General features: G+C 47.5%; 1 protein-coding gene across 1 annotated transcript in view; it reads left to right on the forward strand.

The window, feature by feature from the left end:
• LOC140393924 (collagen alpha-3(VI) chain-like) overlaps positions 1-27985 on the forward strand; it is a 369822-nt gene that overhangs the window by 130694 nt on the left and 211143 nt on the right. Inside the window, exons 9-11 of the mRNA XM_072480566.1 lie at positions 3699-4295; positions 16748-17344; positions 20214-20810. Coding sequence (XP_072336667.1) covers positions 3699-4295; positions 16748-17344; positions 20214-20810 — 1791 coding nt within the window. The remainder of the gene's footprint in view (positions 1-3698; positions 4296-16747; positions 17345-20213; positions 20811-27985) is intronic.

Here is a 27985-nt window from a genome sequence, read left to right on the forward strand (position 1 = left end):
CAATCTTTGGTGTAACTAATTCCCTGAAGCTGCTATCTATGACCCCTTCTGCCTCCCGAATGATCCGAAGTTCTTCCAACTCCAGCTCCAGTTCCCTAACTCGGTCTTGGAGGAGCTGGAGATGGCAGCACTTCCTGCAGGTAAAATCAGCAGGGACACTAACTGCATCCCTCACCTCAAACATCCTGCAGGAGGAACATTGCACTCCCTTCCCTGCCATTCCTCTAACCTTCTACCAAGATCTGGCTAACAACTAAATTAAATTTTTATAAAAAATAATAATAATATAATAAAATATGGTACTTACCTCAGACCAATGGGTTTTATTATTAGCTTAGAGGAGGAGGGCGGGTGGGAGACACTACACGTGTAGTGTCTCGGGTTTCCTCTCCACCAGAATTTATTGGTGAGGGTCTTCCCAGACGTCTGCGGGTCGACTTCCTGTTCCCGCCTAAAAAACTAATTTAAAAAAAAGAAAAATTCTCAGCTCCTGCTGAAATTGACTAACCAGCCAGCTCCACTCCCGCCGAAATCGACTGGCCTGCCCCTGCACAGACAAATGCTTTTAAAGGACAGACTTACCTCCCAGCAACCACTTCCGCAATGCTCCCACTGAAACTGACTCACCAGCTGTTCTCCCGCCGAAATCGACTGGCCTGCCCCTGCAAAGACAAGTGCTTTTAAAGGACAGACTTACCTCCCAGCAACCACTTCCGCAATGCTCCCACTGAAACTGACTCACCAGCTGTTCTCCCGCCGAAATCGACGATGGTCATGGTTGATCGTCCAACTCAATAGCCTAATCTTGCTTTCTCCCCATAACCCTTGATCCCATTCCCCTCAAGTGCCACATCTCGATGCCGCTTGAATGTCTTTAATGTCGTAGCCTTAACTATGTCCTGGGGTAATGAATTCCACAGGCTCACCACTCTTTGGGTGAAGAAATGTCTCCTCATCTCTGCCCTAAATGGCCTACCCTGAATCCTCAGACTGTGATCCCTGGTTCTGGACACACTCTGGGAACATCCTCCCTACATCTACCCTGTCTAGTCCTCTCTTCAACAGTTATTACAGATTGGAAGATAGCTAATGTAACTCTACTATTTAAAAAGGGAGGTAGAGAGAAACAGGGAATTATAGACCAGTCGGCCTGACGTAGGTAGTGAGGAAATTCTAGAGTCCATAAGAAAAGGTTAATGGCAGAGCACTTGGGAAACAGTGGCAGGATCGGAAAGAGTCAACATGGATTTATGAAGGGAAAATCATGCTTGACAAATCTACTGGAATTCTTCTGGCATGTAACTAGTAGGTTGATGAGGGGGAGTCAGTGGATGTAGTTATTTGGACTGAGAAGGCTTTTGACAAAGTGCCACAAAAGAGATTAGTGTATAAAATGGAAGTGTATGGGATTAGGGGTGGTATATTGAGATGTATGGACAACTGGTTGGCAGACAGGAAACAAAGAATAAACAGATATTTTTCCAAATGGCAGACAGTGACTCGTGAGGTATCAGTATTAGGACCCCAGCTTTCATAATATATTTGTTAATGATTTAGATAAGGGAACTAAATATATCTCCCAATTTGCAGGTGACACAAAGCTGGGTGGGAGGGTGAGCTGTGGAAAGGTGCAGAGATGCTTCAGTATGATTTGGACAAGTTGAACATGTGGGCAAATACATGGCAGATGCAGTCTAATATGGATAAATGTGAGGTTAACATCTTTAGTAGCCAAAACAGGAAGGCAGATTATTATCTGACTGCCTTTAGGTTGAGAGAGGGGAATGTGCAACGAGACCTGGGTGTCCTCAAACACCAGTCATGAAGGTAAGCATGCAGATGCAGCAGAGGTAAGGAAAGCACATTATTTGTTGGTCTTATAGCAACAGGATTCGAGTACAGGGGCAGGGATGTTTTGCTGCAATTACACTGCCTTGGAGAAGTCACAACTGGACTATTGTAGACAGTTTTGGTCTTCTTATCTGAGGAAGGATGTTCTTGCTGCAAAGGGAGTGCAGCAAAGGTTTACCATAATGATTCCTGGGATGGCAGGACTGACATATAAGGTGAGATTAAGTTGGTTAAGATTATATTTGCAGGTGTTTCGAAGAACGATGAGGGATCTCATAGAAAACTATAATATTCTAACAGGGCAAGACAGGGTACATGCAGGAAGGATGTTCCCGATGGCGGGGGTTGTCCAGAACCAGGGGTCACAATCTCAGGATACAGGGTAGACCATAAAGACTGAGAAAGTTCTTCACCTAGAGAGCAGTGAGTCTGTGGAATACTCTACCACAAAAAGCAGTTGAGGCCAAAATACGGCAGGCAGGATTCTCCACTGTCAGGATACCCCGTTGTGCCGGCAGCTGCGGATTTCCCAATGGCGTGGGGCTGCCGACAATGGGAAACCCCATTGGCTGCCTGGCGAGACGGAGAATCCTGACAGTGGAAGGATGTGGGGGGAAAGCAGGAACAGGGGCGTCATTCTCCGACCCCCCGCCGGGTCGGAGAATGGCCGTTGGCCGCCGTGAATCCCGCCCCCGCCGTAGTCTCCGGTACCGGAGATTGGGCGGGGGCGGGAATCGGGCTGCGCCGGTTGGCGGGACCCCCCGCTGGATTCTCTGGCCCGGATGGGCCGAAGTCCCGCCCAGAAATTGCCTGTCCCGCCGGCGTAAATCAAACCTGGTATTTACCGGCATGGACCAGGCGGCGTGGGCGGGCTCCGGGGTCCTGGGGGGGGCGCGGGGCGATCTGACCCCGGGGGGGTGCCCCCTCGGTGGCCTGGCCCGCGATCGGGGCCCACCGATCCGCGGGCGGGCCTGTGCCGTGGGGGCACTCTTTCCCTTCCGCCTCCGCCACGGCCTCCACCATGGCGGAGGCGGAAGAGATTCTCCCCACTGCGCATGCGCGGGAAACTGACAGCGGCCGCTGACGCTCCCGCGCATGCGCCGGGAAACTGACAGCGGCCGCTGACGCTCCCGCGCATGCGCCGCATTTCCGCGCCATCCGGCGGGGCAACAAACGCCATTTCCGCCAGCTGGCGGGGCGGAAATCCCTCCGGCGTCGGCCTAGCCCCTCGATGTTAGGGCTAGGCCGCCAAAGATGCGGAGCATTCCGCACCTTTGGGCCGGCGCGATGCCCGTCTGATTGGCGCCAGTCGGCGGACATCGCGCCGTTGGGGGAGAATTTCGCCCCAGGTTACTGAACTGGATGATCGGTCATGTTCATATTGAATCGCGGAGCAGGCTCGATGGGCTGAATGGCTTACTCCTCCTATTTTCTATGTTTCTATGAATTTAACGAGCCCCAAATATTATTTGTCCATTTGTGCTGTTAATCATCCAAGTAATCTCTGTTTATCAGGAACTTGTTATGAATTAAATCCTTTTTTTCCCTTTGATCATGTTCATACTCTTAAGGTATTGAAAAAAGACAGTCAGTGAGGTCAATGAGTATTACCCTCAGCAAAGTCATGAGTTATGTCTCTATTTATATTTGATTTATCAAATAACATCGTTAACACCAGGTTCACAATACCTAATGCTTCCTGGTTTATCAAAAGCTTTCATTTTAGTACCGGTTAATCAAAGAAAATATAAAATCAACTCTTTTAAAACATACTCAACATTAATATAGTATATTTGTTTTTACATCTGACCACTAACTGCCAGAAATCTATTTTCCATTTCTTACAGATGGTGTTAAGAGGGATATTGTGTTCCTTGTTGATGGATCAGACAAAGTCAGAGGTGCTTTCCCTTCAGTTCAAAGATTCATTTCCAGAGTGGTCGATAACCTTGACATTGGAAATGATAAAGTCCGAGTTGGTGTGGTACAGTACGGTGATCATCCCAGAGTCAACTTCTACTTAACCAGCCACACCACAAATCAGGGTGTGAAGGACGCAATACGTGGTCTCACGCAAATAGGAGGGAGTCGAGCCAACACTGGTGCAGCCTTGGACTATGTCACAAAGAACATCTTTACTCGGTCTGCTGGGGGCAGAGCAGAGGAAGGTGTACCGCAATTCTTGATCCTTCTCACTGCCAGCAAGTCATCCGATGATGTTAGTCGGGCAGCATTTGCACTGAAAGAGGCTGGTGTAGCACCTTTCAGTATTGGATCAGGAGATGCAGACCAAAGTGAACTCGAACAGATTTCACTGTCCCCTAATTATATTTTCAAGGTAAATGATCTGCGGAATGTGGAAACACTACAACAAGGTCTGGAGACACCACTGAGGACACTGAGTAAAGATCAGATAATCCAAATCCGACCAGCTGTACCTGAAGGTGAGGAATCTCTGCTTTGCTTAACTATCACAATAATTACATGATAAATAACTGTTTCGATAATATGGCTTATAATGAAATTACTATCTGAGGTAACAGAAATGAGGGTGTGTAACATGAGGATGGAAACACACCCGTGATGAATCAAATATACACTCATACAATTTCAGTGCAATGTCCCTGGTCTGAATTGTTCCCTTGCTGTTGGTTTGATTGGTCGCTGATTGCTTTAATTATCCCTCTCGCCTTTTTTGAAGTGGGATGTAACAGTTTTAATTTTCTTGTGCTCTTGCCTTCAGAGCTGGAGAGGATTAAATTCTTGTGGTCTGATCCTCCACAATGACTTACTTCCCTTTCCCAAACTCAGGTACATTCCATCTGACTGGATGACCTTGCCTCTTTCAGCAATGCCATCAATTATTTTCATCATCTTTTTCTATCTTGTTCCAACCTAATGTTGCTACTACCGCCATTTGCCAAGTGCGACATTGGCAAAAATCCTCTTCTCCACTGAAGATAGATACAAACCACTCTTTGAGATCCCCAGCCATGCCCTCTTCACAAGCTCTCCTTTATGCTTACCAACCCAGCCTTTCACTATATATTTTTTGAAATATTTTAGGGTTCCTCTGAAGAGGAGCAACAAATCTATTCTCACTCCTGTTTTTACAGAGGTCGAAGTTTACTCTTGTGTTAGCTACCGATATACTCTCATACTCTCGATGGAATTAAAATACCTTCAGTGTTTGTTTCATTTCTCTACTGTATTATAATGATCGGAACATTCCATCCTTAGTTTTTTTAAATTCAGGGTGGCATTTTAAATGGCCACCCTCGTGCACAAAAGCTCATATGGAATTATCCCTCCCCCACCCACACACAGTCCCCTCACACAACACACACCCCTTGCCATTTTCCGGCCACTACATCCTGGCAATTACATCTGCACTGATGCAGTGCCATGAGACATTGATTGGGCTATCCCAGGGTATAGTGCCCAGGTAATGCCTAGTCATGACCTCCTCCTGAGCAATGCCTTCCTCGGAGTTCCTTTGGGAAGTCTGCAAGACAGCTACATGCTGTGGGAGACAAGTCGAAATTCATTCCCTGAATGGGATTTCCTCCAAGTGGGTGATTCAGGTATAGATGGATGATAATGAGATGTAAATATATTACAAATATATTTGTCAGGAATCCCATTACATCATTGGCAGAGGGGGAGGAACAATAGTGTTACACTTTTACTTCAGTGTAAAATGCAATTTGGTCATCTCGCAAGATTTACTGCTCCCGTCACCTATCCCGTCAGACGACAATCTGGTGCGGAAAGTTCCTCCAATAGGGTCTATGTTCTCGCTGTTATGTCCTTTAGCCTGTCATCAAGCAGGCAACACATCCTGGGGATTCATCCAATGACAACCCAGCATGTGCATCATCTTAGGTGTGAGCTGCTATCATGTGTAAGATAGAAAGGGGGCCTCGCAATGGATGCATCCTCTGAGGGCATAGCAAATAGTTTTAAATTTAAAGTAGCCTCCACTGCCCGGCTGTGGTGCAGGAGCAATCCCAATCCCGCTTAGCCAGTGGAAACATCTGTGACCGGATGCCTTTGGTGGGTGTGGGTCGGGATGTTCCTCACAGGATTGGGCACTACCACAATACACCCACCCACCCACCCCAATCCCTGTCCTCTGCCAGGAAATGATCTTTCATCCTCTGGTTCTTTCTTGTCCTCAAGGACAATCCCGACTGGAGTCTCTTCAGTTGCCTTGAAAGGCCTTTCAAGAGCTATAATTTCCGATTCACCACTTGTCTGGGTAGCTCTTGTCCACTCACCACATCCCCCCCCCCCACCCCACCGACCCCCAATCATGGACTCTCTGAGGTCAATTTTCCAATCCTCCAAATCTGTTCCTGCTCCGCCACAAATTCACGATTCTGTTGCTGGTTTCAGCGTCTATCTTTAATATTTCTGAAAATATAGTTAATGGAATTGAACTGTGTTCCAGTAGCAGCCTCAATACATTTGGGCATCAGGACCAAATCTCTGAAATACTGAGGGAGTGCCCAATCTGATCAATGTTACTCTTTAAAAAAACAAAAAGCAATTCTGTCCATTATCAGATTGTGCCTGAGGATATTTATTGTGATGCTTTTAGTTTCCCTGACAAAGGTTGTTAAAGAGGGATTGTTTCCGCTGATCGGAGAATTGCTAATAGGGCGCGATCTTCCGGCCACGCTGCACCGGAAAAGCAACTCGTTGCAGCGTAGCGTGGCTGGTGAAAGCCTGGAGGCCCCGCTCCCGGTATTTTCCCGGCTCGCAACGCCTCACGAGTTTCAATGCAATCTCACAAGAAGTTGCAAGGGGAATCCTGCCAACAAAGGACGGGATCAGTTTTGGATCAGTTTTTGGCAAATCTGCACATTAGAGCAAAGCAGTAAACCTTACTCTAATGTGCAGATTTTCAAGGTACCTGAGGCTTTGGGATTCAATCCCTTTGCCTCAACGGCCTCGGGCAAGCACCGTTTGGTACTCATCCCTATGAACGGGGACCAGAGGGAACTGCACTCGTGGGGATCTCCAAGGGTATTGGAGGCCCCCAGCTGCATGCCCTTTGGGAAGGATGGTGCACTGGCACTGCTGGTGCCAGCCTGGCACTCTGGCACTGCCAGCCTGGCACCCACTTTGACCAACTGGCCAACCTTCGGGTCCCATGCCGACTGACATTCACGGCTGATGCCTGCTGACCTTCGCGACCCACGCTGGCCGATCTTCGCAACCGACACTGGCTGACCTGATTAGTGGGCAGCACGGTAGCACAGTGGTTATCACAGTTGCTTCACAGCTCCAGGGTCCCAGGTTCGATTTCCGGCTTGGGTCACTATCTGTGTGGCGTCTGCACGTTCTCCCCATGTCTGCGTGGGTTTCCTCCGGGTGCTCCGGTTTCCTCCCACAGACCAAGGATGTGCAGGTTAGGTGGATTGGCCACGCTAAATTGCCCTTAGTGGCCAAATAAAAAGGTTGGGTGGGTTACTGGGTTACAGGGATAGGGTGGAGGCATGAGCTTAAGTAGGGTGCTCTTTCCAAGGGCCGATGCAGACTCGATGGGTGAATGGCCTCCAGCTGCATTGTAAATTCTATGACCTTCGCGACACACCATTATTGTTTACCAATAATGTGACAGGTGAGCCTGTTTGGTCCTCCCGATCTCACTTGCTTTGTCATTCATTGTTACATTTCTGCTGAGGACTTCAGCTGATGATTTAAGTTCTCACTGCATCCTTTGAAAAAAAATCAAGAGGTTTGTCCTCAAACTCACCATGTATTCAAATGCCTTTGACGTTTTGAGGGTTTTAAACTTTCATTTAACAGTCCACCCCTGAAAATAATACGCATGGACTTTGTATCCTGATTTGCATAGGCACAATTAGCAAAGCCATACCTCAAAAAATCATCTTTATACTGCTTTGTTCCCGATTTCAGTTTCTGGAAGGCACTGGAGCTCTGCACACAACCTACACCAACACTGCTTTATCCTGCTGTGGACTCTCATGAACAGTTCTCTCTTGCAGATTCAGTTGTGAAATCCTGGCCTGTTTCTGTCTCTGGCCCTCTCTTCTTTATTACAAAATAATCCATCTTTTGTTCTTCACACAGCCCTGTTGCTTGCTTGCTGGCAGCTACAAAATTTTATAATTTCTCCTCTGTAATTTTGCACCTGCTTTTGCACCCAAAGCAGGCATTCTTTTTTTTTTTTTACTTTGATACTTTATTTCCAGTACCTGATTTTTCTAAGTTTATGGCTTTTTAACGACAGAAAATGAAAGCAATTTCAGTTGAACATGCGCATCCTTACATTTACACGCTAACTTTGTTTTAGAAATTTCTTTAGAAATTTAAACAAGTGTAGAAAATAGTATAGTCTTGTTTTTACTTTACAAACTATGACCTTAGACGAGATGAGATAACTTGTCAAACACACACAATGTCACAATATTTCTTACTGGTTCCACTGCATTCACCTATCCAAACATTCAAGTCATCTCCTTCTCCATTCTCATGAAAAGCACTTACTTCCTGGTTCCCAGAGAGTGGCGACATGAAGTGATGGCTGTGTAGGTTTCTTCCAGTGTTGACATGTGCCAGTCATATTGACTGGCCTCATTTGATTGGTATTCCTGGCTGACAAACCTGCCTGGCTTCCTTCTCACTGTCCAGTAGCTGTTACTGTCGTCAGATGCATCCACCCCAGTAACAAACTGCTGATCACTTTCCGATCCGTACTTCACATCATGGGTGTGCAAAGCAGATGTTGTGCCGGCCGTTGAGCAGGTTGACCACGGAGCTGCAGGTCGCACACTGCTGTTTGGTGGTAAAGGATGAGCCAAGAAGTGAGTAGAGGAAAAGCCCCAGAGCAGAGCTCCAAGCTGCAGTCACCACAGTTAGCATCGCGCAACCACCTGGTTGCCCAATAGGCCCGGACCCCCCCCCGCGTGTGGAGACCAGCCCACCCTGCCCTCTCGAACGCCACAGCCAACTGCCGTTGTCCAACGGCCGACATTCCTAAAGCTGGTCACGGGCATTGGGCACTTTTTCCAGTGATCAGGAAAGCCACTCTGTGATCCTTCTGACACCCGGTCACGACCCTGAGTTTGAAAAAAACCTGTTCTATACTAACCCCCATACAGGACGTGTGATGACCTTTTGTGTCCATTTATGGATTTAGGATGTTGTAACAAGCAACAAATTCATAAAACTGAATTAAACCTTTACGTTTTCAGATATAGGAGCTTGCTGAATTTCCCATACTTTCTCTGTGACTGGGTGTAAGCCCTCACGTCCTCTTGGTTGACCAGGTAAACTACCTCATCAGTCCTGGGAAGAAGGGTGCGTCAGCAAAGGCAGTCAGCTTAATGCATCAACGTTTGCGATTTGAGTACCTGGACAATGCTCAAATGAGTATTCATTTGTAGTCAGCAGGATGGCCGAACGTTGTGTCCTGGCGGAGACAATGGGCGGAATCACTTTGTCATCTTTGAAAAGACCCAGTAGTGGCTTGTGGTCCATGATGAACGGGAACCGTTGACCATACACATATGAATGGAATTTCTTCACAGCAAAGACACCTGCCAGAGCCTCTTTCTCAGTTTGCGCGTAATTACGCTCGGCTATGGCCAGTGTCCAGGAGGCCAAAGCGATCAGCCTCTCTTTGCCATCTTCCATGGGGTATGATAAAATGGCAGCAGTGCCATACAATGATGATTAGTGGTTGAGCGGGATCATAGCATGTTAACAAGCCTGAGGAAGCCAATTTGTTTTTTACTTGTGTGAATGCTTCTTACTGTTGCTTTTTCCACGCCCATTGCTGGTTCATTTTAAGAAGAGGAATACTGGGATTAACATGGCCGTGAGGCTGGGGAGGTACTTTCTGTAATAGTTCACCAATTCCAAAAGTGACCATGGGCAGAATTCTCCGATCCATCACTCTGCACTTAAGTCCATTCCTCTGCACTTAAGCCAATTCCGGCCTAGCCAACGGGCGCCGTGTCCCTTCACGATGATCAATGGGTGTCGTACTGATTATTGCCTGTAAATTACTGGGGTCATTGTTGTTCCCGCAATGGCTAATTGTTCACTGGTGTACACTGCAGACCTTGCTTCGGAGTCCCACAGGTCTAACTGTTGCACCCGTCCTTATCCTGTTGAAGGGTTGCTTTCCAATAACTGAAACTGTAGCTCCCGTGTCTAGCTCCATGTCTAATGGATAACCCTTAACCTGCATGGTTATCTTGATGGGGTCATTTGAGGCTCTGCAATGCAATTCAGCTGCATACACTCCACTTGGACCAGCCAGAGGAGGAAGGTGCAAGCCCAGTTTTGCGCCTGTCTCTACCGGGTTTGCTGGCTGACTTTTGACTTGTGCTCCTTGCGGTTCCTGCAGCCATAAGCTCCACAACACCTGGGCTCTCCCTATTTAGGGTCCGGGAAGGTATCCCGCTGGGACATTTCAGTCCTTGACCAACGGACCCGGCCTCTACAGTACTCGGTCCAGGATGGGGTTTTAATCTCGGGTGGTTGTGCACTCGGCAGGAAGGGGTGCATTCTAGGGTGCTTACCTCTATCCTCTGGATCCTTGCATTCCTCGCTCAATGTTTTCACGGGAAAGCAACATTTGTACAGCCTGGTGAAGATCTAGGGACAGTTCGGCTAGCAACTTCCTTTGAGTAACCATGTTATTTACGCCGCAGACCAAGCGGTCACACAGCATTTCAGAAAGGGTAGTTCCGTATTCACAATATTTGGTTTGTTTTTGTAGCCTCATCAGAAACTCGGTTACAGACTCTCCAGACATGCTCTCTGCTGTGTTAAAATGATGGGCGGGATTCTCCACTCCCGCGCCGAAGTGGCCGCGCTTTCGTGAGCGCCGTCAAGGTTCACGACAGCGCGAAACGGCCCCGGTCCCGACCGATTCAGGCCCTGACAATGGGCGAGGATCGGGGCCGCGTCATCTACACGCTCCAGGCCTTGTCGCCCGCATAAAGACGGCGCCGCATAGATGACGCGGCCGGCGCCGCATAACGGGCATCATCCGCGCATGCGCGGGTTGGCCGGCGCCAATCCGCGCATGCGTGGTTGCCGTCCTCTCTAAGTCCGCCCCGCAAGAAGATGTCTGACGGATCTTGCGGGGCCGCGGAAGGAAGGAGGTCCTCCTTCAGAGAGGACAGCCCGACGATCGGTGGGCACCGATCGCAGGCCACCCCACATTTGAGGTACCCCCCGGTGCAGGATCCCCCCTCACCCCCCCGCAGGCCGCCCCCCCAGCGTTCACGCACCACTCACGACGGCAGCGACCAGGTGTGGACGGCGCCGGGGGGAACCCGCCGTTTTGGCCTGGCCGCTCGGTCCATCCGGGCCTGAGAAGAGCGGGGGTGCCGGAGAATCGCCATTTTGGGTGTCTCCGGCGATTCTCCGGCCTGCGGCCCACAAAACTCAACCGGGCCGTTCCCGCCGCTTGGGAGAATCGCGGGAGGGCGTCGGACCGGCGTCCCGGGAAATGTTGGAGGCCCAGGCGATTCTCCCAACCGGCGCGGGAGTGGAGAATCGCGCCCGATATCTCTGCACTATAATGAACGGTTTAGGGTTGAAGTGTTGTGCCACTCGGGTTGCCAATTCTTCAAAAGCTATAGTGTCCAGAGCTGCGGGATATGTAAGGCTTTATATCGCTCCAAAGGTATGAGCGCCACAGGCAGTCAGCAGTATCACGGTCTATAGATCATCACGTGTGATAGTGTATTATCGCAGTGTTATCCATCCCCAATTGTCCTTGGTGGTTGTTAGTTTCCTTCTTGAACCGCAACAGTCCATGTGGTGTAGGTACACCCAGAGTGCCGTTAGGGAAGGAGTTCCTGGATTTTGACCCTGCAACAGTGAAGGAGTAGCGATAAAGTTCCAAGTCAGAATGGTGACTGGCTTAGAGAGGAATCTCCAGATGGTGGTGTTCCCATTCATCTGCTGAACTTGTCCTTCTAGGTGTTGGCCATAGATTTGGAAGGTGCTGCTGAAGGAACCTTGGTGAGTCAAAACTGCAAAGCGTTCCTACAGTTGTATAGTGCCATCATTAGACTACATCTGGAGTACAATGTCTAGGATGCTTCAGTCCCCTTATGTAAGAAAGTATATAATTGCATAAGAAATAGTTCGGAGAAGGTTCACTTGATTGATTCCTGGATTAAAGGGATTATCTTATGAGGACAGGTTGAGCAGGTTGGGCTTATATCAATTGGCATTCAGAAGAATGACAAGTGATATTATTGAAACATATACCATCCTGAGGGGACTTGACAGGCTGGATGTTTTCCTTGTGGGTGAGTCGTGAACTAGGGGAATATAGTTTGAACGGGTCTCCCATTTCAAACTGAGGTGAGGAGAATTTGTTTTTCTCTGAGGGTTGTTAGTCTTTGGAGTTATCTTCCCAGAGAGCAGTGAAGGCTGGGCCATTGAAGATTTTCAAGGCTGAGTTCAGATAGATTTTTGATCATCAAGGGATTTTTGACCTTCAAGGGAATCAAGAGTTTTGTGGGGAAGGGCAGACAGGACAATGGAGTTGAGACCATAATCTGATCATCCATGATCTTATTGGATGGTGGAGTAGGCTTGAGAGGCCTAATATGGCCCACTGCCTCTAGGCTTAAGAGGCCTAATATGGCTCACTGCCTCCAGGCTTGAGAGGCCTAATATGGCCCACTGCCTCTCTTAATTGTTGTGTTCTTGTGTTGAGACTGCACCACCTCAGTAAATCGATCGGTAGTCTGGACTGACTGACTGAGAGGCAACAAGACAGGAACTGGTGGGATGGCAGTGATGGGAACATTTCATCATGAAAAGGATGTTCTGAGTGCCAGTACCTGAACTGGTGACGATGGTGTACCTATCTTGTAGCTCACTTCCTGCTCGGATCCTTCTGTTTGAAGTTGCTTGGGCTAAATAGCCATCAGTCCTTGACTGGATGTACAAAAGCACAGAGTAGGGAGCAAGGGAATCTGGGTACAAATGTCAAATGTTCATCGTCACTATGGTAGCAGTTTCTATTTCCCGACACCTTTTGGGATGAAGGTTGTTGTGTTATGTTGCTTCGGATAACACAGGCTGCTACTTGATGCAGCGTTAACTAAAGGATGCTCCAGACTCTGAAATTAGTTCAACGTGTTTATTGAACTATTAACACAGTTCTCAAATGCGTTCGACTCTCTGCTAATCTAATTGTAGTAACTTAGTCTAACTCTACCAGTTTGCGCTAAGCCATGTGCTGGGGTGTGATGCTACTGATCAACCCTGTCTAACTCTCTAGATGTCTGTCTGTGGAAAGAGGCAGGGTGTGAGTGCCTCATCCCTTTTATAGTGTTTATGTCATGCCCCCTTGTGGTGATGCCACCTCTGAGTGTCCTGACTGCCCATTGGTTGTGTCCTATTCTGAGTGTTCATTGGTTGCATGTTTGTATATCATGACAGGTGAGGTGTTAGTGGAGAAGTTGCATAATACAGCAACCTGTATTATGGATGATCTCGGCAATGCTGGTGCCACCAGCTCCATTGCACTGATGTCCATGACCTTTCAAACACACTGTGGGGATGGATTCATGGTGGTCCTTCTGCCTCCATCTCTCCCATCTGCTTTGAGTGACCTTCTCCTGCAAGAGATAGAGCAGAGCAGTATGTCATTGTCAGTGTGTTCCAGTGTGTTTGGGTGATGTGCCTGCCATAGATCAATAGATACATGGAGGCAGTGAGAAGTATATGTCTGGAATGTTTCAAAGATGCGGTTAGGAAATGCTGGAAAATCTCAACAGGTCTGGCAGCATCTGTAAGGAGAGAAAAGAACTAACATTTCATAGATTATCATAGAATTTACAGTGCAGAAGGAGGCCATTCGGCCCATCGAGTCTGCACCGGCTCTTGGAAAGAGCACACTACCAAGGTCAACACCTCTACCATATCCCCATAACCCAGTAAACCCACTCAACACTAAGGGCAATTTTGGACACTAAGGGCAATTTATCGTGGGCAATCCACCTAACATGCACATCTTTGGACTGTGGGAGGAAACCGGAGTACCCGGAGGAAACCCACGCACACACAGGGAGGATGTGCAGACTCCGCACAGACAGTGACCCAAGCCGGAATCGAACCTGGGACCCTGGAGCTGTGAAGCAATTGTGCTATCCACAAAGCTTTGTTGAGCTTTGACAAAGGGTTGTCTGGCCTCAAAACGTTAGTTATTTTCTCTCCTTGCAGATGCTGCCAGACCTACTGAGATTTTCCAGTATTTTCTTTTTTGGTTTCAGATTCCAGCATCCACAGTAATTTGCTTTTATTATGTATGTGGGTGAGGTTCAGTATAAAGATGTTAGGCATGGACCTGAGTGTCAGTGTTAGCTGTTGGATGAATGATGGCTGTGAGGATGCATTGAACACAGTGGAGGTGGGTGGTGTAGTAGGTCAGAGCTGTGATGTGGAGATGCATCCATGCACTATGACCACCTGAGGGAGGTCAGTGGCACTTCAGCCAAATGTGTCAAACAATACTCTGGGCATTTAATGTCCTCACCACCTGTCTTCACTCTATTTGCAGCATTGGACTAGAGAGTTTCATCCCCAGAACAATGGCCTCCTTCCTGACCAAGAGTTCTCAACAAATTGGTCCAGGACAGCATCACAATATTCAGAGACTTTCCCTTTCCCTGAATGTGCCATTATTTCTTCCTGAATGGTGTGAAATAATTACATCCAGCATCCTACGGTGCATTGCCAAAACTTCACCTTTTGTAGGGACTGTTTCTTGAAGAAGGGAAGATTGTCTTGAGTATATATAGTTTCTTCAGAATGCTACTCGAGGTTCTGGAGTGTGTAGAGGATGGCTGCAAGGAAATGGCGGCAGAGGATGCTCGTATCACATTCAATCATAGAAATGATTTGTGTACATGAATTGTGCATCTTAACCATCCCATTTCTAATGGGCATGGGAACACTCTGAACCCAGGCCCCTGTGCCCAAATATTGGGGCAAATACATTTCATGTTCTAACTTTGAACCCTCAAGTACTTTGTCCTTTTCTAATGTTGTAATAACATGTTTGATCAGTACTGCTGACCTCATTATTTGTTCTTCCCAATCTTTCTTGAATATGTTCCATTCATAACACCAATGTAGCCTTACAATTCATAGAATCATAGAATCCCTACAGTGTAGAAGGAGGCCATTCGCCCATCAAGTCAGCACTGATCCTTCGACTGAACACTTTGCCCATGTTCACTCCCTCATCGACCCCACCCTATCTCTGAAACCCCATAACCTAACCTGCACATCCCTGGACACGAAGGGGCAATTTAATATGGCCAATCCACCTAATCTGCACACCTTTGGACTATGGGAGGAAACCGGAGCACCCTGAGGAAACTGGAGCAGACACGGGGAGGGCATACCAACTCCACATAGACAGTGATCCAAGGCCAGTGACCCAATTCATTTAGAATGCTACACAATGTAAAATAACAAGTCAGTACCATTCCCTCCAGAGATGTCAGCGCAAAATCAAACCAACCCGGATCTTACCTGGAGGACAAATGCCAACTCTCTAACAATTCATTCTACTTCTCCTGGGGCCATCATTCCACCTCTGAAAATAAAGTCATTGTTTCCAATACAGACGCTAACCTCATCTCTTCTGGAACCAAGATGGAGTTATTCTTGTCCTCAGCTACCAATTTACGAGCATGCAGATTGACAAGATCATTCTCTGTTATCTCCAGCTTGTTGCCGCCACCAAACACAGCTTCCCTTTCTTTCCCCTTTCAGCATCCTGAAAGAACCATTCCTTCAGCGACACCTTGGTACACTCTCAGTTATCTCGACACTCCCTTCCTTTCTTGTAGCACCTTTCCATGCAAGCACAGGAGATGCAACACCAACCCGTTTATCTCTTTGTTTCTCACCATCCACGGCATCAAACACTCCTTCCATACGCAACAGCAGTTTACTGTCACTTTCAATTTTGTGTACTGTATTTTCTACTCAATATGTCCACTATTCTACAATAGGGAGACCAAACGTAGACTGGGTCACTGATTTGAGGAACATTTCCATTTCGTCAGCAAACATAACCCTGGGTTTCCAGTCAGCTTTCATTTTAATTCTGCCCGTTGCTCCCACCCTGTTCTTTCGATTCTTGACCTTCTGAGTTGTTCCAATGATGCTTAAGGAATAACACCTTGCCTTTCAGCCGGACATTTTATAACTAACACAACATCAAATTCAAGATCATAATTCTAGATCACAACATGTTCTCCCATTTCGTTTTTAAATATTTTTTGGATTGTTTTTTCTCTTATTTCCTTTGCTTCACATTCGGGCAGCAGCTGTTCAGGATACTGCCTTTCATACCCTTCTGGACACGGTTTGTTTCTTTCCTTGTCCCATCAACGTTCTCTTTGGCCTTGCACCATGAAATCTATTGTTATTTAATCTTTGCTGGTTTCCACCCAGTTAAAGACCTTCTCTGTTGTTGTTCTTCCCATCATCACCCATTGAATGATCAAAACCTATTAAATTTCTAACTTTTCCAAGTTATGATCAAATGAAATATTAACTCTGTTTCTCTCACCACAAATGCGGCCTGAGTATTTCCAGCATTTCTCTGTTTTTAAGGAACTATTTCTGACCTTGACTCGGACCCAGAAATGCACCAATCTGCAACATGAAATGACGGTACAGTGGTCGATACAAAAGTTGACCATATTTGACAGTATCTGTCTATAGGGTTCAAGAGACAGCATCGGAAAATAGAGAGAGAGATACAACATGCACAGACATTGCACCCCTTGTAGTTTTCAAGGGTAGTTACTAGTTATTCAAAATTAATGGTGAATAATAAACAATTCCTTTCCATTTCTTACAGATGGTGTTAAGAGGGATATTGTGTTCCTTGTTGATGGATCAGACAAAGTCAGAGGTGCTTTCCCTTCAGTTCAAAGATTCATTTCCAGAGTGGTCGATAATCTTGACATTGGAAATGATAAAGTCCGAGTTGGTGTGGTACAGTACAGTGATAATCCCAGAGTCAACTTCTACTTAACCAGCCACACCACAAATCAGGGTGTGAAGGACGCAATACGTGGTCTCACGCAAATAGGAGGGAGTCGAACCAACACTGGTGCAGCCTTGGACTATGTCACAAAGAACATCTTTACTCGGTCTGCTGGTGGCAGAGCAGAGGAAGGTGTACCGCAATTCTTGATCCTTCTCACTGCCAGCAAGTCATCCGATGATGTTAGTCGGGCAGCATTTGCACTGAAAGAGGCTGGTGTAGCACCTTTCAGTATTGGATCAGGAGATGCAGACCAAAGTGAACTCGAACAGATTTCACTGTCCCCTAATTATATTTTCAAGGTAAATAATCTGCGGAATGTGGAAACACTACAACAAGGCCTGGAGACACCACTGAGGACACTGAGTAAAGATCAGATAATCCAAATCCGACCAGCTGTACCTGGAGGTGAGGAATCTCTGCTTTGTTTAAATATCACAATAATTACATAATGAATAATTGTTATGAAAGTATGGTTTATAATGAAATTACGATCTGAGGTAACAGCAATGAGGGTGTGTAATGTGAGGATGGAAACACACCACAGTAATAAATCAAATGAACACTCATACAATTTCAGTGCAATGTCCCTGGTCTGAATTGATCCCTTGCTGTTGGTTTGATTAGTCTCTTATTGCCTTGATTATCCCTTGCAACAGTTTTAATCTTCTTGTGCTCTTGCCGTCGCAGCTGGAGAGGATTAAATTCTTGTGGTTGGATCCTCCACAAAGACTCTACTTTCCTTCACCAAATTCGGATACATTTCCCTCTGACTGGGTGACCTTGCTACTTTCAGCAATGCCATCCAATTAGTTCCATCATCTTTATTCTATCTTGTTCCAATCTAATATTGCTACTACCTCCATTTAAGTGCTGCATTGGCAAAAATCCTCTTCTCCACAGAAGCTAGACACAAACCACTCTTTGAGATCCACAGGCATGCCCTCTTCACAAGCTCTCCTTTATGTTCACTAACCCAGCCTTTCACTCTTTATGATTTGAAATATTTTTGGATTCCCCTGAATAATAACAACACATCTATTCTCATATTCCTGTTTTTAAAGAGATTTGGGTTTGCTCCAATTTTTGCAGCTAATGTATTTTCGTTCTTTGGCTTGCCCTTGTATTACTTACCTTTAGATTTTTTTTGTACCTTGAATATTTGTTTCATTTCTCTACTGTGTTATAATGCTTGGAAAATCCCACCCTTTAGTTTCTTAACGATAGTTACGCAGGAGGGTATTTACCTACCAACCCAGCCTGTGTTTTTCGGCTGTGGTGGCAGCCTGTCAGCGGGATTTACCGACCCGCCATTGTCCACGGGATTTCCCGGTGACTGCTGTACCCCTAACCGCTGGGAAATTGTGCACCCGCATGGAACCCGAATAGCCCGTCGGCATGAACAGCCAGTAGAGCGTGGCCACATTTTCTAAAGTCTGCCCCAATGCACAACAGTTAGTAGGGAACCCCACAACTACATATCTGTGTCACAGCGGCCAGTGCCCAGATAGTGCCCAGGTATGTACCTCTCAACCCAGTCCAACCTGAGCCCCTCTGGGAAGTTTGTCCCCAAGGTGCACACCGTGGGAGACCAGTCGTAATTCACTCCTTGAATGGCTTTCCTTATGGAGGGTTGATGCAGGTGTAGATGTCTCATAATGAAAAGTAAATTTATTACGTATATATTCGTTGGGAATCCCATTAAATCACTTTCAGGATGCAGGGACAATCACGTCACACTTTTACATCAGTAAAATGTGAGTTGGACATCTGGTGAGGTTTTCCACTCCTGTCGTCGATCTGGCTCAACAGCCATCTGGTGAGGAAAGTCCTCCCAATAGGTTAGAATCTACAGAATCCCAACAGTACAGAGGAGGCCATTTGGCCCATTGGTTCTGCACTGACTATCTGAAAGAGCAACTTTAATAAGCCCCCCAGTAACCCCACCAAACCTGTACAAGCTTACCCGAAAAGGTGCCGGAATGTGGCGACAAGGGGCTTTTCACAGTAACTTTATACTTGTGACAATAAAAGATTATTAATTATTGTTATTTGGACACTAAGAGACAATTTAGCATGGCTACTCCACCTAGCCTGCACATCTCTGGACTGTCAGAGGACAGCGGAGCACCCGGAGGAAACCCACACAGACATCGGGAGAATGTGCAAACTAAACCCAGACAGTCACCCAAGGCCAGAATTCAACTTGGGTCCCTAGTTCTGTGGGGAAGCCGTGCTAACCACTGGTTCTCGCTGTAATGTTCTTCAACCTTTCACCAATCATGCGACACATCCTGGGGGATGCATCCATCGGGGTGCATTTTTGTTTTGGGCCTGGGATCTGACATTGGGAGAATTTCCATGATTTTTGGAGGAAGGCAAGTAATGCCCAATGAGCAGGAACAGGGTCAACCTCCAATAATGGGTCTCCTATGGATGCCTTTAGCAAATACAGACCGGCATGTGCAGATTCCAAGGTGGGAACTGTTGATATGTGTAAGATAGAAAGGGGGCCTCGCAATGGATGCATCCTCTGAGGTCATAGCAAATAGTTTTAAATTTTAAGTAGCCTCCAGTGTCCGGCGGTGGTGGAGAGGCAATCCCACTCCTGCTCAGCCAGGGGAAACAGTTACAGCAGGATGCCTTGGAAGATGTGGGTGGGGATGTTCCTCTCTGGATTGAGCACTGCCTCAATACATCCACTCCAATCCCCGTCTGCTTCCAGGAAATTGTCTTTCATCCCCTGATTCTTTCTTATCCTCGAGGAGAATCTCGACCTGAGTCTCTTCAGTTGCCTTGAAAGGCCTTTCAAGAGCTTTAATTTCCGATTGACCACTTGCCCCTGGGTAGTTTTCATCCATTCACCACATCACCACCCCACCCCCAATCATGCACTTAGAGGATGCCCCAAAGGCAGGACCTTGCCAGCAAACTGACATGACACTCTCTGAGGTCAATTTTCCAATCCTCCAATCTCTGATCCTGCTCTGACATACAGTCAGAATTCAGTGGCTATTTTCAGGATCTATCACTAAAACTTTCAAAAATACAGTTAATGGAATTAAACTGTGTTTCAGTAACAACCTCAATTCATTTTGGTATCAGGACCGAATCTCTGAAATAACTGAGAAAGTGCCCAATCTGACCGATGTTACTGTTTAAAAAAACTAAATGCATTCAGTTCATCATCAGAGTATGATTGAGACTGTTTATTGTGATGCCTTGATTTCCCAGACAAAGGTTGAAAAATAACATATATATATTCCATTTCTTACAGATGGTGTTAAGAGGGATATTGTGTTCCTTGTTGATGGATCAGACAAAGTCAGAGGTGCTTTCCCTTCAGTTCAAAGATTCATTTCCAGAGTGGTCGATAACCTTGACATTGGATATGATAAAGTCCGAGTTGGTGTGGTACAGTACGGTGTTAATCCCAGAGTCAACTTCTACTTAACCAGCCACACCACAAATCAGGGTGTGAAGGACGCAATAAGTGGTCTCACGCAAATAGGAGGGAGTCGAGCCAACACTGGTGCAGCCTTGGACTATGTCACAAAGAATATCTTTACTCGGTCTGCTGGTGGCAGAGCAGAGGAAGGTGTACCGCAATTCTTGATCCTTCTCACTGCCAGCAAGTCATCCGATGATGTTAGTCGGGCAGCATTTGCACTGAAAGAGGCTGGTGTAGCACCTTTCAGTATTGGATCAGGAGATGCAGACCAAAATGAACTCGAACAGATTTCACTGTCCCCTAATTATATTTTCAAGGTAAATGATCTGCGGAATGTGGAAACAATACAACAAGGTCTGGAGACACCACTAAGGACACTGAGTAAATATCAGATAATCCAAAACCGACCAGCTGTACCTGAAGGTGAGGAATCTCTGCTTTGCTTAACTATCACATTAATTACATGATAAGTGATTACTGTGATAATATAGCTTATAATGAAATTACTATCTGAGGTAACAGAAATGAGGGTGTGTAACATGAGGATGGAAACACAACACCGAGATAAATTAAGTGAACACTCAAAGAATTTCAGTGCAATGTCTCTGGTCTGAATTGATCCCTTGCTGTTGGTTTGAGTGGTCTCTGGTTGCCTTGATTATCCCTCTCTTCTTTTTTGAACGTGGATGTAACAGTTTTAATCTTCTTGTGGACTTTCCCTCTGAGCTAAAGAGGATTAAATTCTTGTGGTCGGAATCTCCTCAATGACTTACTTTCCTTCACCAAACTCAGATACATTCTATCTGACTGGGTGACCTTGCTGCTTTCAGCAATGCTAGCGAATTAATTCCATCATCCTTTCTATATTGTTCCAATCTAATATTGCTACTACCTCCATTTAAGTGCTGCATTGGCAAAAATCCTCTTCTCCACAGAAGCTAGACACAAACCACTCTTTGAGATCCACAGGCATGCCCTCTTCACAAGCTCTCCTTTATGTTCACTAACCCAGCCTTTCACTCTTTATGTTTTTGAAATATTTTTGTGTTCCCCTGAATAATAACAACACATCTATTCTCATATTCCTGTTTTTAAAAAGATTTTCGTTTGTTCCTATTTTTGTAGCTAATGTTTTCTCGTTCTTTCACTTGCCCTTGTGTTACATATTTTTTGTTTTCTTATGTACCTTCAATATTTGTTTCATTTCCCTACGGTATTATAACGATTGGATAATCCCACCCTTAGTTTTGAAAGATTATTGTGCAGTTTCTAAAGGATGTCCTAATGCACAAAGGTTCACATGGTACCCCACCCCACTTTGCGGGTGGCAGGAGGCAGTGGCCAGGTAGTACCTGAGCATCTCCCTCTCACCCCTGAGCAATGCACGTCCCTGCGCTCATAGACATAGAACATAGAACATAGTGGAGTAGGAGGCCATTCGGCCCACCGACCCACTTAAGCCCTCATTTCCCTAACCCCGTAACCCAATCACCACTCCTCACCTTTTTTGGTCACGAAGGGCAATTTATCATGGCCAATCCAGCTAACCTGCACGTCTTTGGACTGTGGGAGGAAACCGGAGCACCCGGAGGAAACCCACGCAGACACGGGGAGAATGTGCAGACTCGCACAGACAGTGACCCAGCGGGGAATCGAACCCGGGACGCTGGCGCTGTGAAGCCACAGTGCTATCCACTTGTGCTACCGTGCTGCCTGTGCCACTCCTCTGGAAGTCTGCCTGATGGGTGATCGTCGTGGGACACTAGTCTATAATTCCTTCCCTGAATGGATTCTCTTCCAAGGTGATGATTTAGGTGCAGATATATGAGATGTAAATGTATTAGAAATATATTTGTTGGGAATCCCATTACATCATTATATAAAAGCAAATTACTGCGGGTGCTGGAATCTGAAACTAAAGAGAAAATGCTGGAAAATCTCAACAGGCCTGGCAGCATCTGTAGGGAGAGAAAAGAGCTAACGTTTCGAGTCCAATGACTCTCTATCTTTTTTATTTAAAAAAAAAGTTTTTTAAATTTAAAACAGATTTGTAACATTTACAGAGAAAAAAGAAGGGCATATACAAATGCCTTAACATATTGAAAACGAACAGTGGGAAAGAATAAACATATTAATAAGGCACTTCCCCTATCAGCTCTGTTTGCCCATGCCCCACATGTTCAACTAAACTAATGTGGCTCTAACGCCCCCCCCCCCCCCCCCCCCCCCCCCCCCCCCCCCCGGGTGCTGCTGCTGTCGGTTTCCTACGCTGTTCCCTGCAAGCGACTTTCTCCCCCGGGGGAATCCCTGGTCACCACCCCTCCTCCCCCCCTTGCCCACTTAAGTCTTCTCTGCTCTCCTTCCCGGCTGCCCCCCCCCTCGCACGCACCCCCCCACCCCCCCCACCCCCTGAGGCCTGACCTGCCAGGTCCGCCCTGCGCTTGGCCCTAGCCCGCCCCTTCTCCTACTCTCCCTGGTGCCCCTGACCTACGCTAGCTACGCTGACCCTTGCCCTTAGCGCCTGTCTGTCTCCCGCCCAAGTGCACGGGCCCTCCCCCCACGCACCAAGGACCCATTAACCTGAATGTATCTCCCCGTGCCCTTTCAAGTTCCTTAACGAGCCCCTAGCCCATCCCCCCATCAGAGGCCCCGATCTCCCGCCAAAAGATACCAAGTGCAGGGCCCCCCCTGTAGGGCCCCTCTCTTTCCACCCCCCCCTCGTTGCAATCTCCCAAAATCACCCTACACAATGCGCCCTCCAGTCCCCGCTCTCTGTCCAGGCTGAAAACAATATTAGATAAAACATTACAGTACATGATAATTTAACAGACCGCCGCCACACAAAAGCTCTGGGAGCCCAGAGTCCTTTAGTTCAAGTCCAGCTTCTTTTAATAAAAGTCCAGTCCTAGTCAAAGCAAGTTAGGTTAACAGACCGCCGCCACTGTAGAGCACTGAATAAAACTAAGTGCCCGTTAGTTCAAGTCCAGCTTCTTCTCTTTAATGAAGGCCCAAACCTGTTCTGGTGTCTCGAAGTAGTGATGGAGTTCCTCAAACGTAACCCAAAGCTTCGCAGGATACAGCATTCCAAACCTCACCTGCTTTTTGTAGCGGGCTGCCTTTACCTTGATGAATCCTGCATGCCTCTTGGCCAGCTCCGTTCCCAAGTCCTGGTAGATGCGCACCTCGCAGTTCTCCCATCGGCTGCTCCTCTCCGCCTTGGCCCATCGCAGCACACGATCCCTGTCAGCAAGCCGGTAAAAGCGAACCACCAAGGCCCTCGGTCAGTCGCCCGTCCTGGGCTTCCTTGCGGGGGCTCTATGCGCCCCATCCAACTCCAGGGGTCGAGGGAAGGCCTCCGGTCCCATCAGCGCCCCGAGCATACCCATCACGTATGTACCCGCATCCGATCCCTCACAGCCCTCGGGGAGGCCAACGATCCTTAGGTTCTACCTCCTGGCTCTATTCCCCAGCTCTTCAAGCTGCTCCTGTATCCTCCTCTGGTGGGAGTTCAGCTCCTCCACCTCGTGCTCCAGCACCGTTACCGTGTCCGCCTGGGTGGAGAGCTTCACCTCAACCTCCCTTAGCGCCTTCTCTTGGACCGCCTGCGCCTCGGCCATTCGGTCCATTACCGCCCTCATGGGTCCAACGTGGCCCTCTTCAGTTCAGTGAAGCAGTTCCTAAAACACTCCATCTGTTGCTCCCTTGGCCAGTGAGCCTCCGCTCCCTGGTCCCTGCCGTCCGCCATGCTTCGCCGCCCGGTCTGGGGACCCGCTGCTCCTGCTTCGATCTTTGCCGCTCCACTCGACCACTTCTGGTCCAACTGTCCATACCCCGGGGGGAAAACCCCTTCCTTTCGTCTCCTCCACCGATTGAGGTCCCGAAAAAATCCTGTGAAACAGGTCCGTTTGCCCATCGCGGGCGGGAGCGATCCGGCCTGCGACCTGCTTCCTCGAGAGCGCCACCGGAAGCCCCAATGACTCTTTATCAAAGCTAACAGACAGAGAAAGTCGGAAATATTTATAGTGTGGAGTAAGAATGAAAGATGAGTCATAGCTATAGAAACCTAGGGAAACGGGGTGGTAATAGCCGCAGAGGGCAAGGGGAAAGAGAGCTAATGGCAGTCCCCAGAGAGAACAAAAGGTGTGAAAGGCCAAACATCAGAGAAACTAAAATCAGAGGGTAAACTGTGACAGATGTAGATGTGGGGGAGGGGAAGGGGGAAGTAAAAGGGAGAAAGGGTAACGAAAGGTGGATGAGATGGCGGGGGGGGTGTTAAATACATATTAAGAAAGACAAAAAATAAAGAAATGGTAAAAAACGATTAAAATGAAATGGGATGAAAACAAATGGGTCGAGCTGGGGTAGAGCTGATCATCTGAAGTTGTTGAATTCGATGTTGAGACCGGAAGGCTGTAGCGTGCCTAACCGCAAGATGAGATGTTGTTTCTCCAGTTTGCATTGAGCTTTACTGGAACATTGTAGCAGGCCAAGGACAGACATGTGGGATGAAAGAGAAAATGCTGGAAAATCTCAGCAAGTCTGGCAGCATCTGTAGGGCGAGAAAAGAGCTAACATTTCGAGTCCGATGACTCTTTGTCAAAGCTAAAGATAGAGAAAGTGGGAAATATTTATACCATGGAGTGGGAATGAAAGATGAGTCATAGCCACAGAAACCCAGGGAAACCGGGTGCTACAGAAACAAGGGGAAAGAGTGCTAATGGCAGTCCCCAGAGAGGACAAAATATGTGAAAGGTCAAACAGCAGCGAAACTAACATCAGAGGATGAACTGTAGATGTGGGGGCAGGGGAAGGGGGAAGCAAAGAGGAGAAAGGTGAAGGCAAAGGTGGATATGATTGGGGGGGGGGGGTGAAATTAAATGTATATTAAGAAAGAAAGAAAGAAATGGTAAAAGACAGTTAAAATGAAATGAAAGCAAATGGGTCGAGGTGGGGTATAGCTGATCATCTGAAGTTGTTGAATTCGATGTTCAGGCCAAAAGGCTGTAGCATGCCTAACCGGAAGATGAGATGTTGTCCCCCCAGTTTGCGTTGCGCTTCACTGGAACATTGCAGCAGGCCAAGAACAGACATGTGGGCATGGCAGCAGGGTCTTTTGTTAAAATGGCAAGTAACAGGAAGGTCAGGTTCCTGAATGCACACAGACCGAAGATGCTCAGCAAAGCGATCACCCAGTCTGCGTTTGGTCTCTCCGATATTGAGGAGACCACATTGGGAGCAGCGAATGTAGTAGACCAAATTGGAAGAGATGCAAGTGAAACACTGCTTAACCTGGAATGAGTGTTTTGGGCCTGGGATGTTAAGCATGGAAGAGGTAAAGGGGCAAGTGTTACATCTTCTGCAATTGCATGGGAAGGTGCCATGGATGATCGGAGAGGTACTGGGAATGGTGGAGGAGTGGACTAGATTGTCTCGGAGGGAACGGTCTCTGCGGAATGCTGGAAGAGGGAGTGAAGGGAAGATATGTTTGGTGGTGGCATCACGCTGGAGTTGGCAAAAATGGCGGAGGAGTATGCTTTGCATCTAGAGGCTGGTGGGATGAAATTGAGAACGAGGGGGACTCTATCCTTGTTCTGGGAGGGAGGGGAGGGGGCGAGGGTAGTGGCGCGGGAGATGAACCGCACACTGTTGAGGGCCCTGTCCACAACTGTAGGTGGGAAATCATGGTTGAGGAAGAAGGAACACATTTTCGAAGCACCACTTTGGAAAGTGGCATCATCGGAACAAATGCGACGGAGGCAAAGGCGTTGAGAGAAAGGGATGGAGTCCTTACAGGGTGCAGGGTGCGAAGAGCTGTTGTCCAGATAGCTGTGGGAGTCAGTGGGCTTGTGTGGATATTAGTAGATAGTCTATTGCTGGAAATGGAGACAGAAAGATCAAGGAAGGGAAGGGAAGTGTCTGAGATGGACCAGGTGAAAGTGATGGAGGGGTGGAAATTGGAAGTGAAGTTGATGAATTTTTCCAGGTCCGGACAAGAGCATGAAGCGGCACCACAATAGTCATCAATATATTGGTAAAGGAGTTGTGGGAGGGGACGCGGGTAAGACTGGAACAATGGAATGTTCCACATACCCCATAAAAAGGCAAGCATAGCTAGGACCCATGCAGGTACCCATTGCTACACCTTTGATTTGGAGAAAGTGGGATGAGTTGAAGAAGAAGTTGTTGAGAGATAGAACGAGTTCAGCCAGGTGGAGGAGAGTGGTGGTGGATGGGAATTGTCTGGGCCGCTTTTCGAGAAAGAAGCGAAGAGTTCTCAGGCCATCCTGGTGTGGGATGGAGGTGTTGAGGGATTGTACATCCATGGTGAATAGAATGCGGTTAGGGCCCGCGAACTGGAAGCTGTCAAATATGACGCAGGTCATCAGAGGAATCCCGGATGTAGGTGGGGAGGGAATGGACCAGGGCGATGGAGTCAAGATAAGAGGAAATAGGTTCAGTGGGGCAGGAGCATGTTGACACAATGGGTCTGACGGGACAGTCCTTTTTGTGGATTTTGGGAAGTAGATAAAAGCGGGCTGCCCGGGGTTGGGAGACAATGAGGTTGGAAGCTGTAGGGGGAAGTCATCCGGAGGAAATGAGGTCGCTAACGGTGTTGGAGATAATGGCTTGATGTTCAGTGGTCTGGTCATGGTCCAGGGGGAGGTAAGAGGAAGTATCTGAGAGTTGGCGTTCAGCCTCTGCGAGGTAGAGGTCAGTGCGCCAGATGACCACAGCACACCCTTTGTCGGCAGGTTTGATGACAAAGTCGGGGTTAGACATGACGGAGTGAAGAGCAGAAAGTTCAGAAGGAGAGAAAAATTAAGACGGCCAATATCCCGTCGACGGTTCTCAATGAAAAGATCAAGGGCAGGTAATTGTTCCGACGGTGGGGTCCACTTGGAGGCAGAATGTTGAAGGCACATGAAAGGATTAGTGGAACAGGGGGAGGATTCTTGCCCAAAGAAGTGGGCACAGAGACGAAGGCGATGAAAGAAGAGTTCAACACCAACATTATTGGTGGGTATGGGGACAATCGCGCCATGCACTTACGTCAGTGTGAAATGCAGTTTGCGAGATTTTACGCTCATATCACTGATCCACCCGATGACAACCTAGTGTGGATAGATCCCCAATAGAGTCTATGTTCACGCTGTTATGTTCTTTAACCTGTCAACAAGCAGGGAATACATTCTGGGGGTTTCAGCCATCGGGGTGCATTTTTGTTTTGGGCCTGAGATCTAATATTGGGAGAATGTCCATTATTTTTGTCGGGCACATCAGTGAATGTCCAATGAGCAGGGAACAGGGTCAACCTCCAATGAAGGGTCTCCTATTGATGCCTTTAGCAATGACAAACCAGCATGTGCATCATCCTAGTGGGGCTGCTAACATGTGTAAGATAGAAAGGGGGCCTCGCAATGGATGCATCCTCTGAGGGCATAGCAAATAGTTTTAAATTTAAAGTAGCCTCCACTGCCCGACAATGGTGCGGGGCCAATCCCACTCCTGCTTAGCCAGCGGAAACAGATGTGATCACTGGATTGGGCACTGCCCCAACACACTCCCCACCCCAATCCCTATCTGCTTCCAGGAAATTG

The sequence above is a fragment of the Scyliorhinus torazame genome, chromosome 2 (assembly GCF_047496885.1).
Source record: "Scyliorhinus torazame isolate Kashiwa2021f chromosome 2, sScyTor2.1, whole genome shotgun sequence".
Taxonomy (NCBI): Eukaryota; Metazoa; Chordata; class Chondrichthyes; order Carcharhiniformes; family Scyliorhinidae; genus Scyliorhinus; species Scyliorhinus torazame.